We start from the raw sequence: 18,680 nt of genomic DNA, 5'->3' as shown, positions 1-18,680 counted from the left end.
GCCACCATTTCTAACTGAATGATAAATGTTGTACCTTCTTGGACCCCGCAAATCCCTCAGACTCCGTGAAGAAGTAGGCGAAGGGCATGAGGAAGAACAGGGACAAATTGGAGAAAAGGAAAACTAGGTTCCAGAGGCCTGACAAGGGAGGAAGAGAGAGATTTCCCACACGTTAGTTTACAGTGCAAACATTTCTTGATTGCATTCAAGCATTTCAGCAGTACCACTGAAAACCACAAAGGGGCAGAGTCCTGCAGTCCTCCAGTGTAACATGGCATGTCAAATAAACAAGTCTGCTCAACAATAACAGAAGGAATGGAATAATGTGAGAGAGATAACAATCAGAACATGAAACAACACAGACAAGAAGTGTTGAAGCATTGGTCTAGATCAGTGAGATCATTTTTTCAAACTGAATCACTGCAGCCAGTAAAGCCACAGCCCTCCCATCCATGATTATTATCTGTTTCTGTTTGGACAGAGGCCAGTGGAGTAATGATCTGGAGGTTAATTCCCAGTGACCCTCATTAAATCAGACCCAGCTTCAAACAGCCATGACCCTCTGCGATGATCAACTGTTGTTTTGGAGTTGTCACCTGGTAGAAACATTACTAACGTACCGTGGATAAGAGATCCGTTGAGCCATTGCATGTAGTAGCTGTGTGGGAAGGTGAGCAGCACCTCGTTGGACAAAATGGAGATGGGGAGGAGGAGCACGGCACACACTGCGACGGACAGGGTGAAGGTACACAACCACAGCCTGGAAGGAGAAGAAGAAAAAGAGGTCATCAGTGAAGTCACATGTGTATTTGGCCGAAGCCTGACATCACTGCCCAGGTGAAAGGCTAAAGTGTCCTGGGGAACACACAACAGCGTGTCGGGGCAAAGGGGCGGAGTGACACAGTAGTGCCCCACTCAACAACAACAACCACGTAAACACACAAGCTCACACAGGACAGGGCAATAAATACACAGCCAAAGGGCCTCGGGCCACAACATGTCACGTTGACTTGTCTGCTCAGTACCTCACACTGACACCAGAGTGAGTGAGAACCTGATGTGGGTCAGTTAAACATTAGAGGTTTATACTTACGCAATTTTGTTGACGGTGGCATCTTCAATATCATCTGAAAGAGCAGAGACACAGTATTTTTTACATCCATTATACTAATAAATAATCTATTTGCTATCCTGAACATGGACAAGTTGCGATTACAACTTATCTTGGAGAAAGGCTTCAACACAGATTGCTGTAAGTGCAATCAGATAAAGTGTTGAAATGTTCATAGATGGTTCGAACTAGGTATAAATTGACATTTCAACAAAATGTCTGCTTTCGTGACAAAGGTAAAAACCTGCCAGGGGGCTGAGTACCATGCTGTGTATACACAGTGTGGAGGGGAATGTTGCAACAGAAGGGGTCTATATGAGGAGGAAAGAAAACACCGAGTGGGGAGTGAAAGTCGAGGAGCATGTTAGGAACATTCTGTACCAGCAAAATCCAAAGTCTAGTTAAAACTAAAATAAATAGAGGCTGCCTCTTTCCAATATGCTATCGCTCTCTTAAACCAGCACTGCAAGAACCGCTGCAGTGGTAACATACAAACCAGTGCACGATACTGTAACTTTTTCCCAATGCAAATGTTGGCACAGCTGTTGAGGAATGAGGTAGAGTCAGTGAAGCAAACTCCAGTTCTTAGCTCCTGCCAGAAACTGACTTGTTAATTTCTGTTGCTCAATCGTCATTTAGCTGCAAGGCACCACTGTTTGGCACTTGTTGATGCATAAACAACGGTTACAACCCGGAGCCATTGCAGAGGAGGTTTCTGAAAAGTGGGCTTTGTCCCAGGCTACAACCCAGCCCAGTCACAGCCAGTTGGACATCCGACATCTGGTTCCAATAGTGGCAAGTTATTGGATTCATTATGTAACTGTGAGCCCAGTCCCACTGCAGGCCGTCAAACTGTTTTGTTTTGGTTTAACAATGTGAGAATGCATGATAGATTCAAGTGCATGAGGAATGTCAAGTTTATTGGAATGCTTGTTTTTAGGCAGCAACGTTGTTGTTTATCAATGCTGAGTTGAGCACAAAGTATCTTCTTACATTGTCCTTTTTGTGAAAGATAAAAAGTGAATGAATCTGAGTAAAATGAAGCAGATCATTAAGCTCCTTTTGTGACGTTAGTTATAAAGTATTCGTTTGTAGAAAAGTGTTATTTTTTTCAAAGTAAACCTTAAAACACAACACTGTGACTGTTCATCCTGTAGCAGCAGCTTTCACTTCCCCTCCACCCCCGCGATCCACCGGAATTCTGCCTGAAGGGTTGCTACATGTTACATGACATGCCTTCTTCACCTCTGTGATACTCTGGCCAAGGTCCAGAGCTTTTGGTTGAAATATGCAATGTTCTTGTGCAAACTTAGACTATATTTACATGAATGTAAACAGGAAAGGTTGGAATGATTCAGAGCTCAACATATCGACCCATAAAAGTAAGAGTAAAAAAGCTATGATTATGAAATGAGTAAGCTTTGTTAAACAGGTCATGTTCATTTTATTGCTTGTCTCAGGGTTTTCAAGCTTTCTGATGCAACTTAAGGCAAGAAAAGATAAGCAGTTATCTCCTGTACTTAGTTACACCCCCCCCAACAAAAAAAACAAACACCTGTGCGACAGTAAGTGTGGCCTGCGTGAGAGAAAAACCACAGCACATCAATGCAATAATTAGGCTTGTCAACGCCTTTAATTCCCCTCTCGGCATTTCTCCAGAAGGCATTCATAGAAATCTTTCTCACACAGGATCTTTCATGTGGTATTATCTTTAGATACAAGAGAGTGACTTTAAAACTCACCTGTGACGAACTCCGACTCGGCCTTCTTGAAGTGGGTAAGTATGAGGTAGGATAATATGTAGAGGCATGTAAACAGGAGCACACAGATCTGCAGGAGAGACAGAAAGGAATTTGTTTTTTTGCAAAGCTTGAGAACATGGAGATGGTGTTATTAGTTTTTCTTGTTTTAGCAGCAAGTCCCACGAAAAGACAAGCCGTCTTATTCCATCGTGAACTACTGATAACCAACACACTTATTTATGTTGGCTCATGTTTTCTGAATGGTTTGAATAGAATGTTCTGTTGCGTTTTGTGATGATAAATAGCAAGATGTAAATACATACAATGTGTAGTGGTACAAATGTAAAACATTCCCCAAATTTCCAATTCAAAGAGAGACAGCTGGACTGAATTCAAACAAAGAGTGAAATGAGTGGCAGACCAGCAGTAGTACACTAAGACGGATTAAGGGGGAGGGGTTAATACCAGATAGACAGATCCCCCCCAATACTGCCCATCAAGATCACTGTCTGACAGCTACACACAATCCACCCACAAATTTAGGTCAGACCTACATTCACTGAGCAATCTGTTGTCTGGTGGAGCTTTCAAGCTTTCACTACAGAGACTACACAAATCACTCGTGTGAAAATCATATAAAATACAAAATGCATGGAATAGGGACAAACATTATGTAAATATAAAAACATTAATGTACAAATATTGATAATTATAATGATAAACACCTAAATTTTCTTTTTTGTTGTTTTAATACAGATTTTTGCTTCAGAGGGTTGTGGTTTTAAAATCATCTGTATGTGGACATGTTAACTAACTACATGTGTTTAGCCTGCTCCATCCCACTCATACTTCTTTAAGCAATGCAAAACAAAGGCTAAACGTTCTCTCATGTTTGCTCCCTGATCAGGATGTGGTGTAAAAATTAAAAAATATGCATGCTTGTTAAACACACACACCTGAGGGTCCTTCTGCTCCCTTCCATACCACATGATGTGCATGCACCAAAATTGCATGTTAGAATTGCTAAAAAGTGCATGTGAAACTGATAGGTTCCACTAGTTCAAAATCTTAGTTCAAGACCCGCATTGAACATTGAAGTGGAAATGTTGCTGTGCTGGTATATTAAATTCTTTGAGGGATACGCAAGTCTGTAATTAAAATTTGATGTCAATCCATTCAACAGCGAAAATGCAGTTATGCGCTGACGGATGAATGAACTGATGTTGCTAAACCTCAAGCAGCGATCAAACATTTCCACATGCCAGCTTAGAGAACACAGTATGTATACGCTTGTACCTAAGGTAACGAGAGCAACAAACACAGAGAGGCTCTCTAGAGAATGACAGAAATGTGACGACATGCTCGGGGGTATAAAACCAGTTTCTTAAACCAATGTGAACTGAGCATCTTGAGTTTACTTAGACAGAACAATTGCCCAACATCAAACGGGTTCTGGCAAAGTGTCCAAACTTATGTTTCGGTTTTATACATCTGGTTAAAATGTGTTTTTTACAGTGTTTTTGACAGTGACTTGTGCACCAAGCTAATCCTGTAGTCAAACTGGACTTGAACCCACCAAACAGGTATTTTGCCTCACATTGTCACATACAGACAATTTTGTGTGACACATGAACAACGCAGCAGGAGATTCTCGGGTGCAGACATGTTCATAACAGCAAAAACCTCAGGAGCATTCAGGTGCCTTGGTAGAGAACACTGAAGGCAGGACATAGCATACAAGTTCCGCTGGGGAAATAACATGCACTTCTTTAAAGCAGATCAACACCAGCGTCACACAAAAGCACGCCCACATCACCAAAAGCTCTCAAACCTGGTTATCTTTCCAAATTGTTTTCTACTTCGGCATCTTCTACGAGCATGGTCCCTCTTTTTCACACTCAGATATCTGTTTTTGTTTTTAGTTTTTAATGTTCCACATCTGTCATGTATTAGAAACATCATCATCTCGGTCGTGAATCCTCCAAACAATATCCTGCTGAATTGTCACATGGGCTCTCTCGGATATTATCTGGGTTTTGGGGGCTGGCAGGAGAAAGTCCGGACTCGGAGATGGTCTGGAGCCACTGACTCGGACATTTGCGTTCTCACATACAGCCCATCGGGATAATTCAGTAGAATATCCAGAGTTCAGTGCATGTCTGAAAAGAGCTTTATAGATATAACAATTTTTCCTCCAACTTAGACATAACAGTTCGTCGGATGAGAGAACCACAGTGTTAACTGTGTAAGCAACACTATTGGTAGCACACTAGCTGTATCATGCAAATAACAATAGACCGTTCTCAACAACTAATCAGCTCAGCGTGCAAAATTGTTCAATATTGCAGCACAGTTTGGCAAGGAGCTTGAAAAGCTTAATCCAAGTGTAAACGCAGGAAACAAAGGATGGGTATAGAGTGAGAAATGGATGAGGGGCAGAATAACCTTGTGTTAGTCTCGTGCTGATTGGCCGTGTCAAAGAGCTGGCAGCACACAGCGGGCCACTGGGAGGAGAGTTTAAAGAGACTCAGCATCCAAAGGGGCAGCTTTGTGTTGAACACCAAGTCTCAGAGTATACTTGGAGCAGTTTAAAATTCACAGAGGAACCTACACATCTTCAAGCTGCGTCGAGCAAAAACAACAATGGAGTTAAACTCTTTCCACTTCTCGCCTGACCCGGTAGTTCCTGTGGAAATTGAAAAGGAGCTGGAGGAGGCTGGCAGTGGAACAGCACGTCCTTGCATAATGTCAAATGGACTCCCTCAGAGGGGGGCGGTTTCAGGGGCACCTCTCGACCAGCTGAACACGTTCAGGCAAAGCATGTCTTTGTTTTAAGAGGCTAGATTAGGCAAACCCTAACCAATTCAGGATTTATTCAAGAGCCAGAAATAACTTTAAATATTGCAGGGAATTGCCATCCTCATCAAAAGGAAGGTGGGCAGCAACTTTTACTGCATGTGTTATCCATTCTATTTAATAGTTAAGTAATGTAAAATTAAAACAACTCAAATTCCAGTTAGTTAAAAAGGGTCTTGAGAATAGGAAATATGTGAAAATAGTGACAATATATTTTGGATTTTCCTCCTCAAATGTCCTACAGAAAGTAATTCCTATGAATACACATTTAACATGGATTATTAATGTTTTAGTCTTTTATCAATGATGCGGAACATGCTGGGCGTCAGATTTTTCTACTGAGAAAGATCTTATCGTGACCTTTTATTCTGTCAAGCATTGATCCTTGTTGATCCCTCCGGGCTCAGGGTGCGGGCTGTAGGTGTGTACGCCCGGCTCCAATGTTAATAATATCTTACCCAGTTTTTAAAACCTGACACCAGTTACATTTGCCTCTTATCTCAGATGATTTACAATGTCAACTAAAGTGAAGCAAATCTGACTAATAAAATGTTCCCATTGATTAGCTGGTTGTTCAGACAGTTGGTGGGCCCTACTTGGGCCGATGATTAAATCAATATTTTTATTTTTATATAAAAACTATTGGACCAACCTAGAGACTAGAAATTATATGAATATATCATGTCACATAAATACTGCCTTTGTCTGACACAAAAATCAAATTCATAATTTGTCTGTGCTTCAATAACATATACTGTGTCCTGCAGACTATTAGTCCTTCTGTCGTCAGACCATGTGAGAGATAACTTATAAATTAATCTAAAGTATCTATTCATCTGTTCTTGTGATGTGCTCAGCGTTTATCAATTCGATTCTGTATGTAGCACTAGAGCTGGTATTTACACTGCAGCCACATATCAGGTCGTTTTAAATTGAGATGAATGATGATGAGCTTTACATTAATCCATTAATAACCGGAGATGCAGGGGCAGCTGACCAGCCTGAGGCAGCACTGTGACGAGATGGTAAGCAGGAGACCTGAGGCCTGCCAGTGGCTTAGGAAGGGGGTGTCGACTAATAGCATTAGGTCTTTAGGTGAAAGGGACAATGACATATCAAGGGCATTATAATAAATAGGGGCACCTAATCGATCACTTGTGTAAACAGGCAAGTTTTGTTCTCAATTTATAATATTTACTTGCCATCCACAGTGCCATTTACAACAACTTCCCCAAGACATTGATATTATCCAGACGACGTCAGAGTCTATTTGTCAATGTGGGCAAACTTAGGAGTCACTAATAACTTTTAGATGGAAATATTTTAACCTGATGTTTGTAAACCGAACGGAGAGAAACACTAACAGTGTTTGTGGAGCCAGAAATCCTAAATTGAGTCTGGAGTTTTTTTCACTTTCTTAAACATTGTAAGATTGGGCATTTTTCATATTTTGGGGACTGATATTTATGAGTGTGTGCAATTTGGTGCAGATCCAAATAAAAATCCAGATGTAGTGCATTTTCAGGGGGTTTCAAAAGGGGACAATTGGGCCTTAGAGAGGATATGAGCTCGACCTAATGCCTCTCAAGTTCTCCTTTGGCAGATAGTAATTAATCCATAATCTTACGTTCTACTGCTGCACAGTTTGTGCTCATCTCCAACTAAAGTCCATGAAGAATCGAGGGCTGAGCAAACCAGCAAACCAGGACCAATCGATAAGTCAACCACTGAGTCAAAAGCATGCGGCAGAACCGATGCCGTTTGTCACCGTCCCTTGTGGGACACTTTATCAGACATATCTGGTACAGTGGGAAAGGAACTCTCTGTGCAATCACACTGAACTGCTCAGGTTTAAAGGTCAGTCTCCATGTGTCCCGCTGTAAGAGGTCTGAAGTTCAGCTGAGCAGGAAGTGGAGAGAGGAGTCACACAAAAATCAGAGACAAGAATGGCAGCTTTAACAGGTAAAAAAGTTAAAATACTACTAACAGCTGGTTGGAACCGACAATGACAAAGCAGGATGTTACTGCACAGCTACAATGAGATCAGAGGCGGAGGGAGGATTGAGAGGTTCGAAAACAATAGGAGGGCTGCAGATGCTGAGGGGGGGTGAGTTCCTGTGCCAAACCAGTGACCAGCCGTGCACCAGTGAAGTTCAGCTAACTGCTACAAGAAGCTAACGTCACCCAGATGTCACTTTACATGTGTTGCTACAGATCAAACTGAAGTGTTGTTGTTCCTCCTCGCAGTGATTAGAGAGGAGGGGGCTGTGTGGTTTGCGGCGAGACCCCTCATATGCATATTAACCGACGGGACCCCCACACCCCCCCCTACACACACACACACACCCTGTTAGCCCGGTCTACTCACGATAGTCTCCCGGACTCGGTTGTGGAAAAGTTGCTCCCGAACCGACACGTCGTCCGTTTCCATTGTCCGGAACCATGCCAGGATCCGCTCAGGCGTCAGAAGGCTCCGGGGCTGGAGGCGGTTAAGGAGTTAAAAGAAGTGACATCTTCAGAAACGCCACGAGTGAGAGTTTCTGTGAGTGTGTTTCTGTGTGTGTGTGTGTGTGAGTGGCAGCGGAGGAGCCTCGACCCCCCTGCTATGAACCAGGGTGGGAGGGGTCGCCAGGGGGAGTGGCCACGCGGAGGGGAGGGGCCTCAGAGCCACAGGTACATGCCAATCATTTTTATAATAAGTAAGGTTTATTTCATCCATTCACAAAGTTTAAGACAATAGACTTAAATTTATAGAGAGATTTACAAAAACAAGTGATTTATAAAGAAGCATCACAACTAATCAAGATTAAAGAACACATAGAAAGGTTTCTGGTGGAAGTTTTGAGGTACTTCTATCAGGGCCTTTTAATTTCATTAAAGCAACATACAATAAGAGCATTCAACCATGAGGGTAAAAACTCAGAACAAAAATAATCAAGAAAGTACAATTATCTTCAAGAAAGCCAAAAGAAAGCATGAAATTCAAAAGACAGTGGGGTAAAAATGTGGTTGCTGGTAGAGAGAAAAACTCCATTTGGGGGAGATGTGTAAACCTCTGCATCTGTATAGATGTTGATTGATTAAGATAAGCAAAAATCTTGGATAAAGTCAAAATAAAGTATTGAAAAATTCCATCCATCCACATTATCTATATCACTTATCCTCAGAGAAGCTAGAGCCAATCCCAGCTCAGCTGACATTGGGGCGAGAGGTGAGGTAAACCCTGGACCGCTCACCAGCATAAATATAAAAAAAATGAAATAATTTATAACAGGGTTTTTGGTAGAAGTGCCTTTTAAGAAGTGACTTCAAATATGCCACTGAATCTGCCTAATTTCCTATATAGTGACTATTATGAATTACTTCAAGTATTATCCTTATGATACTTATTTTAAGCAGAAATGCAGTACTCTCACTTTCAAAGAAATATTTTAAACTTTGCTTCTTTACCATCACAAATTTCCCTTTTGTTTTCCAATATATATTTAGTATTCATAATGCCCCTTTTTGTGACTTTTCTCACCTATAGGAATCTATAATGAGGCTTTGGTTTTTGGCTCAAGGATCTTAATTTGTTTATAGCTCTATTTGCAACACATCCTTCTTGAGAAGGTGTAGAGAACAAACACTTACTCTCTGTTAAGCATTTACAATGTGTTTTATTTCTTAGAGAGATCCTCATGAAACCTTTTACCCACTTTATCAGGTACGATGATCAAGAGGCCTAAATGTTGAGGGTCATTGTGTGTTGAGTTTGAGAATGCTGCGTAGTTTCATTGTCATGATCCAAAGTCCAACTATTGCAACACACTATTGCAGCCTCAACTATACGGAAAGGACTGGAAAAGATTTATCGCGTTAAGGATTTGAAATAATGGGCTCAGTAAGTTACCTAGTATTTATCACACAGAACTAAATATATCTGAAATGTACTTAGAAGTAAACACTTTGAAGATCACTCCTGTGTAAATCTTTTTAAAGTAAGGATTGGCCTACAGTGGAAGGTTTGGCCATCGAAATTTTCTAACCTTTTGTATAAGATGATTTGTGTTAAAAACAGAGGTGTAATAACATGGACAACCCGACCACGATTTAGATCACGCAATCAGTCAAAATGACGCTGCCCATAATGAACTAAAATAAATCTCTTATATAATGTATTATTTAACCAGGCAAGTGGATCGCAGAGATTAAAAATCCCACTGCACGGGCCAAGTTAGCAGCAGCCGGCAGATTATAGGGGAAACATTGCACAACCTTGTACTGAAATCAGAAAGACTTGTATGAAAAGATGTGAACACATGAGATCAACGAGTGTGATGTTATCAAAGATGCTACGTGAACAAAATAGAGAATTATAAGTTAGTATATAGCATAATAGATAAAGAGATTCAAATATGTATCAGGTTAATAAATTGTAAAACAATTTTACCTATCATTCTGAGCAAATTAAATATTATAGAAATTACAGGTTGGCTTGTTTATAAATATATATATTATTTAAATAGGGAAGTAAGACTAAACTTTTTTGTTGCTTCATTGCAGATACTCACCAAGGATGATTGATTCTCGCCTGAACAGAACCTGATTTGGCTGCAGGATGGGGAAGAGTGTAATGGTGGCCTATGCCCTGTGGGCAATAGGTGGGCCTTTGGGCCTTCACCATTTATACCTAGGAAGAGACAGCCATGCTCTGTTGTGGATTCTAACCCTGGGAGGCTTTGGCTTTGGCTGGGTCAGAGAGTTCACACGTATCCCTGCTTACATCGCTGAGGCCAATCGAGATGCAGACAGGGAGAGAAGAAGACCCTCTGTCGTGGCCCCTCCCCCTGCAAGCCCCGTCAGATTCGCTGGTCAGGTTAGCGTTGGGATCTACTTTGGCACCGTGGCGCTGATAGGACTCAACTCCCTCCATTTCTTCTACCTGATCGTCCTGCCTTTGTGTGTGGGTGCGGGGGTGCATCTGGTTTCCACTGTTGGCCAACAGTCCTCTGACCTCAAAAAAACTCTGACTACTTGTCTGGTAACTTCCACGGTATTCTATGGCAGCAGCTTGTCACCTTTGCCTATTAGTCTAGCTGCCAGTGTGACTGCTGCTCAGCACCGCCGATTCAAACCCCCGCGGACACAGCAGAGACCAGAGGAACTAGGTGAGAATCTCACAAATATAATGATTACATCCGGTTTCCTTTTAGACATTGATCAGACTGCTTCTCTTTGGATTTCTAAGACCCACTAACATTGTTTTTCTGTTTTATGCCCAGGGCCGCGGCTCTACAAGCTCGGCCTAGCTTGGCTGGCCTTCTCTGCCCCATTGGGTTACTGTATTTTCCACAACACCACAGCCACACTGTACTATCTGTCCGACTGTGTGGCAGCGCTGCTGGATATCTTCTGGTTCCTGCCTTGGCTCAGAGGTGCGGTGGAGTACGTTCTTTTAATGCCATATCGCATCTTGTGTGCTCTCACTGGAGGGGGGTACTACGAGGAGGCCTGGAGGAAGGTGCTGGAAATTCTGCTCAAAGAGTACACAGAGGAAGAGAAGGCGGCACTGCAGGTAAGCATCCATGCATCTCTGAAAAGGTTATGGAGTGATGAGTCAGGTTTGAGGTGTATACTTTGTGTCAGTGTGTGCATATTCCGTTGCTATGGCATGATCATAATATTTTTACCCGTTATGTTGTAGGTATTGTCATTGGAGGCAGAGGCTACACTTCCAGAGATAACTCAAAGCTATAGGGAGCTGGTCAAGACATGGCATCCAGACCACAACCCCAGCAGTGATGCCGAGGCAACGTTTATAAAGATCCAGGAGGCTTATGAGGTCCTTCTCCGGCGCCACAGGCCCCGTCATCCCTTCAAATAGTTGCAAGAGGAAAAAGGGATGTGAGACTGTGAGATTGATGAGATTGATTGGATTGCATTGTTTTACATTGATCATTTTCTTACCATTACAGAGTGCTGACATTATCACTTCCCCTGGTCTTTGAGCAGCTTTCTGAGTGGTTACTTGGCAGAGCTTGCTGCCACCTTGTGGCGCCATACCTGTAGTAACACCACAAACTATTTCATCTCAACAATTTGACTTGTGTTTTAATGTCTGCTTTCATGCAATTAAAAGCTGAACCACCACAGACACACACGCACACCTTTAATTCAGATTGTGAATAATAAAACGAACCAGTAAAAAGTGTAATAGTTGTGTAATAAATGTATGTTTGTTGCCATAGAGAAGGAGACATTTTAAAATTCCCCTCCTCTCTATTTTTCCACTAGCATATCCGGAAGAGGCCTTGATCACAAACAGTGTCTGAATCATTTTTTGCAGGTTATTGACACTTTATATTCCATCACCTCTCCAAGTAGACATCCAGACTGGTTTCCCGCGGAGTTAACCACTCGATCTAATGACGTCAATTTCCCCCCCACATCCCTCGTTTAGTTTTTCCACCTGCAGCACAGCGCTGACATGCATCGATGCGTTCGACACTCGCTGGATCCAGAGCTCTGTTGTACCATTGTTGGGTCTGTATCCCAGCATGGGCCCGGAAGTTGTTTGGGATTCCCAGGTAAAGAAAAAAAGAAAAAAAAATCCGGGAGATGCTGTCGTCGCCTGGGAAAACAAACATCCAGCCAGACAGTTGGAACAAGGGGGAAGCAGCGACCGGTCGCCAGGTAAGGAGGAGGCCGGTGGACGTCGCCTCGGCTGCCGGTAAGAGCCATCCGTCCGTCGGGTTAGATGAGGGAGTGCGGCATGTTTGAGAGGAGTCGGTCGGGGTGAATGCCAATTGTCGTGTGGTCGGCTGCCATAGCAACGGCTCATGAGAAACACGGTAAAGGCGCAGGCCGGTTTTTGACGCTGCGGGATGACAGCGGCGTTTCCTCGCACACGCAGCGGGGACTCCGAGCACCATGCCCCCGCAAGCCGCCGGCCACAGAGCCGCCGATCGGTGCCGGAGCGGATCACCCGGAGAAACATGAGAGTTGCTGCGGGGCGACGCATGTGTGTGTGTGTGTGTGTGTGTGTGTGTGTGTGTGTGTGTGTGTCGCCCACCTCGGGCAGAGAGAGGTGTCATGCAACAGGCTTGCTGCTGCCACCTCCCCCCCTCCTCCATCTATGTCTTTATCTATTTATTTCTTTGCCCTGGTGAGTCTGGCGCGTCTCTCGGCTGCAGCAGCGCCTGTTGCTCCCCGTGTGAGGAGCTCCATCTCCCGGCGTGTCTCCCCCTCCTCCACAGTCTGCTCCTCCACAGTCTGCTACGTCCACTGCTGTCATCCATTTGTGCAGAAAGGTGCAGCAGCGCCCGGCTGGATCCCCCCCACTGTCCTTTAGACAACACCAGGTTCAACATGGGATTAAATAAAGCCTCACACATCACACAACACACAACATGTCTGGATGTCACAACTCAGCAGCAGCAGGTGTAGTCTACACACCTCACTTTGTTGTCTGCTGTGGAACAATCATGTTGTGGTCATCCTATGGCTGGGCAATACAACAATATCAATTAATAACATAATAATGGTAATAAAATAGTAATAACTTTATTTGTTTAGCACTTTTTTATACAAACAACAAAGTGCTTTACAGCAGGCAAAATATCCAATACAATTTAATAACATGAGGATGTAGTTAAAAGAAATAAAGTGCAGGTAAAACAGCAAGAAGCGTAATGTGATTTTTTATTTAAAAAAAAAAGTATTTTAAAAGAGTAGTCATAAGACTTTAAAAAAGAGGATTTCAATTTAATTTTCATCAATAGCAATATAACAAAAGTCCAGTATATATATTGCTCATGCATTGTGGATCACAGTGAGGAGACACATCACAACATTTTTGTTCAAGATTTGCTATTAAGTGTCATTTAAAACCACAACCTTCACTTATCAATATCGACAGAACATTTACATTCATGTGAGAAAATGCAATATATATTATAATAAAATATATGTATATATATGTGTATATGTAATATATATAATCTGAAGATAAAAAATTTCATTTCAGTCAATATCGTCAAATATCACAAAAATGTGTCACATCATTGTAATTTTTAATGTTAAAGACAAACTTTTCCTTTTAAACTCTTCTTTATGGGCAGAAAATGACGTTTGATTAATAGCAAAACATTTTACTAATCTGAGTTAGATAATTAAAACCACGTGTGTTATACCTCCTCACTGTGTTTATACAATACATAAACAGTATATGAATATATAAATGTAGAATCTTCGTTAAATTGCCATTGATGAAAATGATTTGCTTGAATTTGTTTTATTGCCCAGACCTAACAGGTGTATTTATCAATAACATAGATCACGTCAGAAAACTGCACTCCTGATTTTTCACAAACACAAATTCACCTTAGTTGGTGTAATATTCTATAAAAAGATTTCTGATAAAAGTGTTTTTTAAATCTGTATATAGCAATATTTGGTATTTTTCACTCATCTGCTTTCTTTTAATGTCTAAGTGATTTGAATATCATAATATTGATACTGATTAATATTTTTGGTTGAGATGTCATCACATCTTAAATATAAGGTGTAGTTTTGTGGTGGTTGTTTGGCACTGAATTGCTTTACAGTGTCAAGTGTTCCAGCTATTTTGTCCCCCCCCCCTCAAGTTGTAACTCCTCCTTCAACACTCATTACCTCTCTTTAAATGTGGAGCTTCTCATATTCATGTGCAGAAGAGTCTGGCACAGAGATAGCAGGGCCCAATCCAAGTTCAATCCTCAATTAGAAGTGAACTTATTCTTAGACACTTGGAACTGAGAGAGGGTCAAGCTATCTGTGTCCGAGCCTTATTCCTGGACAGCTACTAAATATGTTTCATATGGTTAGTATCAAAGATATGACATGTATACTTTTTTTGTTTTAACATTGATGATTATGGGGGAAAAGTAATATTTACTACCTTTATTTAAAAATGTATTACTGCAGGCATCTGGTGAGAGAATGAATGCTGATGACTGCAATGGGAGCTCATACGCACAGGGTAAGTTTATATATAAGCCACTCTACGTTTGTGTAGTGTCTAGACCTAATGTTGACTTCGATTACCTGAGCATGTTTTTGTGTTTCAGGTAATGGAGGTGAGTCGTCAACGGAACAGGATTTTTATGGCGCCCTGCAGGGCCCTCCAGCGAAATCTCCAACCAGTCAGCAGTCCTCGCCACACCGCTCCCTCAGTGGTCAGTTATCATCCCTTCGTTGCATCATGGCCGCGCTGAATTCTTCATTAAAATTAAACATGAAAACAATTGTGTTTGTTTTCTGTTCATCCTCTCTCCTCACAGCAAACTCCATCAAGGTTGAGCTTTGCAGTGACGATGAGTCACCGGATGCTCCACAGCCGGAGAACAGAGAGGCTGTGAGGGTTGATAGCGGTGGAGATGACAGAGGGGACCCCACGGAGGAAGGGAACGCAGAGTTCGCTGGAGCTGGTAGAGACAGAGCGAATATTTACGAGGAGATGGCCAGTCCCAATGCTGCTTCACCAGGACCTATCCGGCTCCCCAATGGGAAGCTCCAGTGTGAGGTTTGTGGGATGATCTGCATCGGACCCAATGTGCTGATGGTGCACAAGCGTAGCCACACAGGTGAGGAAAAAGCTGGGCAATACATAACATGAATGAAATACATTATTTATCTGAATATTGATACATATAGGCAATACTTTAAATGACTTATCTCTTAACTTTAAAGCTTTACAAATGTGTTCGTAGGCGAGAGGCCGTTCCAGTGTAACCAGTGTGGGGCCTCCTTTACCCAGAAGGGGAACTTACTGCGTCACATCAAGCTGCATTCAGGAGAGAAGCCTTTCAAATGTACCACGTGTAACTATGCTTGTCGCCGGAGAGATGCGCTGGCTGGACATGAGCGCACACACACAGGTAAACCCAAGATTTATCTGTAGTCACGCAGAACCTGATGTATTACTAGAAGAGATTTTGAATTACTCACTTATTGAACTTGGTGGATGCAGTTGTTCCATAATAATATCATCCCTTGTTGTTATGATGTAAAATGTGTGAAACCTTGGTAACAGGTTGAAGAGGGGATTCATTAAAACAGTCCAAATTCGCTCTTCTCTGAAGCTCAGGGGAAGTGGGGCTTCGTTACCAGAATGTTCTTGACATTTAGATTGTGACAGGAAATCCTGTTTTGTTCAATAGGTGTTCACATAGAGTATTAGTACAGTTGGTCTCTGTGGATTTCAACAGGTCACACAGGTTCATTTTCGAAGAAAAGAGTCTTGCTGGATTTCAGCGAATTGACGTCAGTTTCTCCGACAGCTTACTTAGATGGAACGCTGCGGTGAAGAGTTAGGCGTGTTTCTGTCGTCACTGGTGAGAAGCATGCAACGATGTCAGGAATTCTAAATTAACGGGGAAATCCAATCTTTCAAACTTAGCCAATAATACATTTTTTACGAAAAAAAAAAAGACTAACATTGAAAAATGACACTTTGACAATTTACAAACAGTTTTTAGACCAGAATTTGCTTATATGCAATGATAATAACCAATATCTAGGGTCAGATGGTGTCCCTTTTATCTCACTCGGAAGAAATCCTTGCACTTTGTTCTTTGTATTGCAGTCTCGTCTCCAACGGTGGGGAAACCCTTCAAGTGCAGCGTCTGTAGCCGCAGCTACAAACAACAAAGCACACTGGAGGAACATCTAGAGCGCTCCCATAGTTACGTGAGGAGTCTGGACCACCAGACGTCCATCAGCACACCGACTGCACAAGGTAAAATCTCACACTGACCTGAATCCCACTGACACAGAAACACAATATACCTGCTGCAAGTATATATAATGATTAAGTTTGAATACTAATGATGGTGGGTTTTCTGTTTGCAGGTGAAGAGTCAGTCAATATGGAGATTATCACTAGACCTGGGCCCCAGCCATCCAGTGAAAAAATCCAGTTTGTAGATAGACTGGCCATTAGCATCACCAAACGCAAGAGGTCAACACCACAGAAGTTTTTAGGTGGGTACAGTTTTTTTTTTTTTAAAGGAATTTAAACACCAAACACCCTTTTCTTTTATTGTGTTTCGATTATATTGTAATAATGATATATATTCAGCTGGATCAAGGACTTTTAAAGTACAGAAGTAATAAGATCATGGTCAAGATGCTTCTCAATGTCAAGAGACTGAGGTCATGTTGCAGCATGGCAGTCTTCAGAAGTGGTACCAGTCGCAGACAACAGGACTTGCTTGTGTCTCTAAGAATGTGCAGAGACATCCAGAGATTCTATCTCAGTCATGGTTTATCTCATTGTTTATGTTCTTTTCACAGGTGAAAAGCACATGCACCTTGACATACCTGAAGCACCTTATGAATTGTCCTCTGGCTCCGAGAAAGACGGGGACCTCACGAGCTCTCAGCCTGCCGGGCTGGCTGGTTCACGCCTCCAGGGCGCCAGGGCTAAAGGTGACAACCACGAGTCGCCTACTCTGTCTCAGCTCCATCCTGCCTTTCTGTCGGAGCTCCGCACGGTGATGGGCTCCATCAACAGCAACGTGACTCCTCAGGGCCCCCGAGCCCATGGCGGAGGTGGACTGGCCGCCATGTCTCTCGGGCAGCCTGGCCGGGAGGCAGGCGAAGGCCGTGTCGACAAACCCTCAGCGCACAGCCATACCACCTCACCCAATGGCTGCCCTGACTCTACAGACACAGAGAGCACAGCAGAGGAGCAGAGCACAAGGGCTACAGCCCCAACAAGTACCTCCAACAACCACCACCTCCACCATCAAACCCCAGCACTGCCCCGCAGCCATCCCACTTCCAGCCCCAGCCAGGCCAAATACTTGGACCCACAGTGGGAGAGAGCATGTCCTGTGCCCCCACCTGTAGTAAAGAGGAGCGCTGGCTCAACCCTTTCTTCCAGGGAGACTGTGCAGGTGTTAGACAGGGACGGCCGGCCTGTGCGCTCCTTCCACTGCCAGCACTGCCGCATCCTCTTCCTGGACCATGTCATGTTCACCATCCACATGGGTTGTCACGGCTTCCGTCAGCCCTTCGAGTGCAACATCTGCGGCCACCTCAGCCAGGACCGCTACGAGTTCTCGTCTCACATCAGCCGCGGGGAGCACCAGGTGGGCTGAGGGGAAGGGGGCTCGGGTGGCGGGCGGAGAGGCAGCTACTGCTTTCTAAAGTTGTGGGCTCACGTTTGTTCTGCACCAGATCAGTTGCTTTAAATCCAGAGTGTAAGTAAAAAAAAAAAAAGTTTTTTATTGTGAGAGTATTTATGAATCTAGAAAGTAGACGCAAGTGAAGAATCTTTTCAGCGCACCATTTAAAGTTTAGCGGGGGCTAATGACATGCTACGATTGATTGCACTCCCATATCAAATCATCCAGCAAAACTACTGGTTTTGCTTCTAAAGTGCCTTCTTGGGGGATTTCCTCTTAACGACAAAAACTGGGGTGGTGGGACAGGTGCTCTTAAATTTTGACTAGCCATCTTTTCCTAAGTGATTTAGTTAGCACTTTCCAGACGTCGTGCACAGAGGCATTTAAGAAAAGCATGGTGTGTAGATTCCAAGAATTATATTTGGTATGCACCAGGCGCTTTGTAATTCTGAATGAGGAGGGTGTTTGGTCTCGGGTGTCAGGAAAGCTTTATATGCACTGAAGAGCTTTGTGCTTCTGGGTTTGGGAGGAGCGGTTGTCACGGACGAAGCACAGCAAAGGATTGCCTTAACTCCTACACTAGCACGCTGCTGTAGGAATACATATTGTTTACAGCTCGGTTTTAACGGTGTGTGAAGTCACCTCAGAAGGGAGGATATTGTACAGCTGCACAGTGAGAAGACTATCAGGGCAAAGGAAAATCATGAGGGAAAGTAAAACTTGAAAATCTTCACCTGCAGGGTGAAAAGAGGCGTTCAGGGCTCAGATGTAAAATAGGTGTTTTTTCGGATGTTAAAGCGAGCCTCGGAAAGCTGGTGC

The 18,680-nt window shown here is 43.0% G+C and overlaps 3 protein-coding genes across 4 annotated transcripts in view; 2 read left to right on the top strand and 1 right to left on the bottom strand.

The window, feature by feature from the left end:
• Window positions 1-8,303, bottom strand: part of lmbr1l (limb development membrane protein 1-like) — a gene marked incomplete in the record, with an annotated part of 13,063 nt that extends 4,760 nt beyond the window's left edge. The window contains 5 exon segments of the mRNA XM_061073953.1: window positions 35-138; window positions 621-760; window positions 1,094-1,127; window positions 2,854-2,941; window positions 8,078-8,303. Of these exon segments, the coding sequence (XP_060929936.1) occupies window positions 35-138; window positions 621-760; window positions 1,094-1,127; window positions 2,854-2,941; window positions 8,078-8,140 (429 nt within the window).
• On the top strand, window positions 7,610-11,905 carry dnajc22 (DnaJ (Hsp40) homolog, subfamily C, member 22). Of its 2 annotated transcripts, none has more exons than XM_061073955.1 (4): window positions 7,610-7,671; window positions 10,255-10,859; window positions 10,974-11,266; window positions 11,396-11,905. In XM_061073955.1, the coding sequence occupies exons 2-4, from the start codon at window positions 10,310-10,312 to the stop codon at window positions 11,573-11,575; spliced, it is 1,023 nt and encodes a 340-aa protein (XP_060929938.1). In that variant the 5' UTR covers window positions 7,610-7,671; window positions 10,255-10,309; the 3' UTR covers window positions 11,576-11,905. The 2 variants fall into 2 exon arrangements, with proteins under 2 accessions (XP_060929938.1, XP_060929937.1); XM_061073954.1 differs by lacking the exon at window positions 7,610-7,671 and adding an exon at window positions 9,494-9,592.
• Window positions 11,906-14,391: 2,486 nt separating this feature from the next.
• ikzf4 (IKAROS family zinc finger 4) lies at window positions 14,392-17,834 on the top strand. Its single transcript, XM_061073952.1, has 7 exons — window positions 14,392-14,710; window positions 14,799-14,906; window positions 15,012-15,314; window positions 15,441-15,608; window positions 16,316-16,468; window positions 16,582-16,713; window positions 17,026-17,834. The coding sequence occupies exons 1-7, from the start codon at window positions 14,671-14,673 to the stop codon at window positions 17,832-17,834; spliced, it is 1,713 nt and encodes a 570-aa protein (XP_060929935.1). The 5' UTR covers window positions 14,392-14,670.
• Window positions 17,835-18,680: the final 846 nt, after the last annotated feature.

The sequence above is a fragment of the Limanda limanda genome, chromosome 7, assembly GCF_963576545.1.
Source record: "Limanda limanda chromosome 7, fLimLim1.1, whole genome shotgun sequence".
Classification (NCBI taxonomy): Eukaryota; Metazoa; Chordata; class Actinopteri; order Pleuronectiformes; family Pleuronectidae; genus Limanda; species Limanda limanda.
This window is presented reverse-complemented; position numbering and strand designations above follow the sequence as displayed.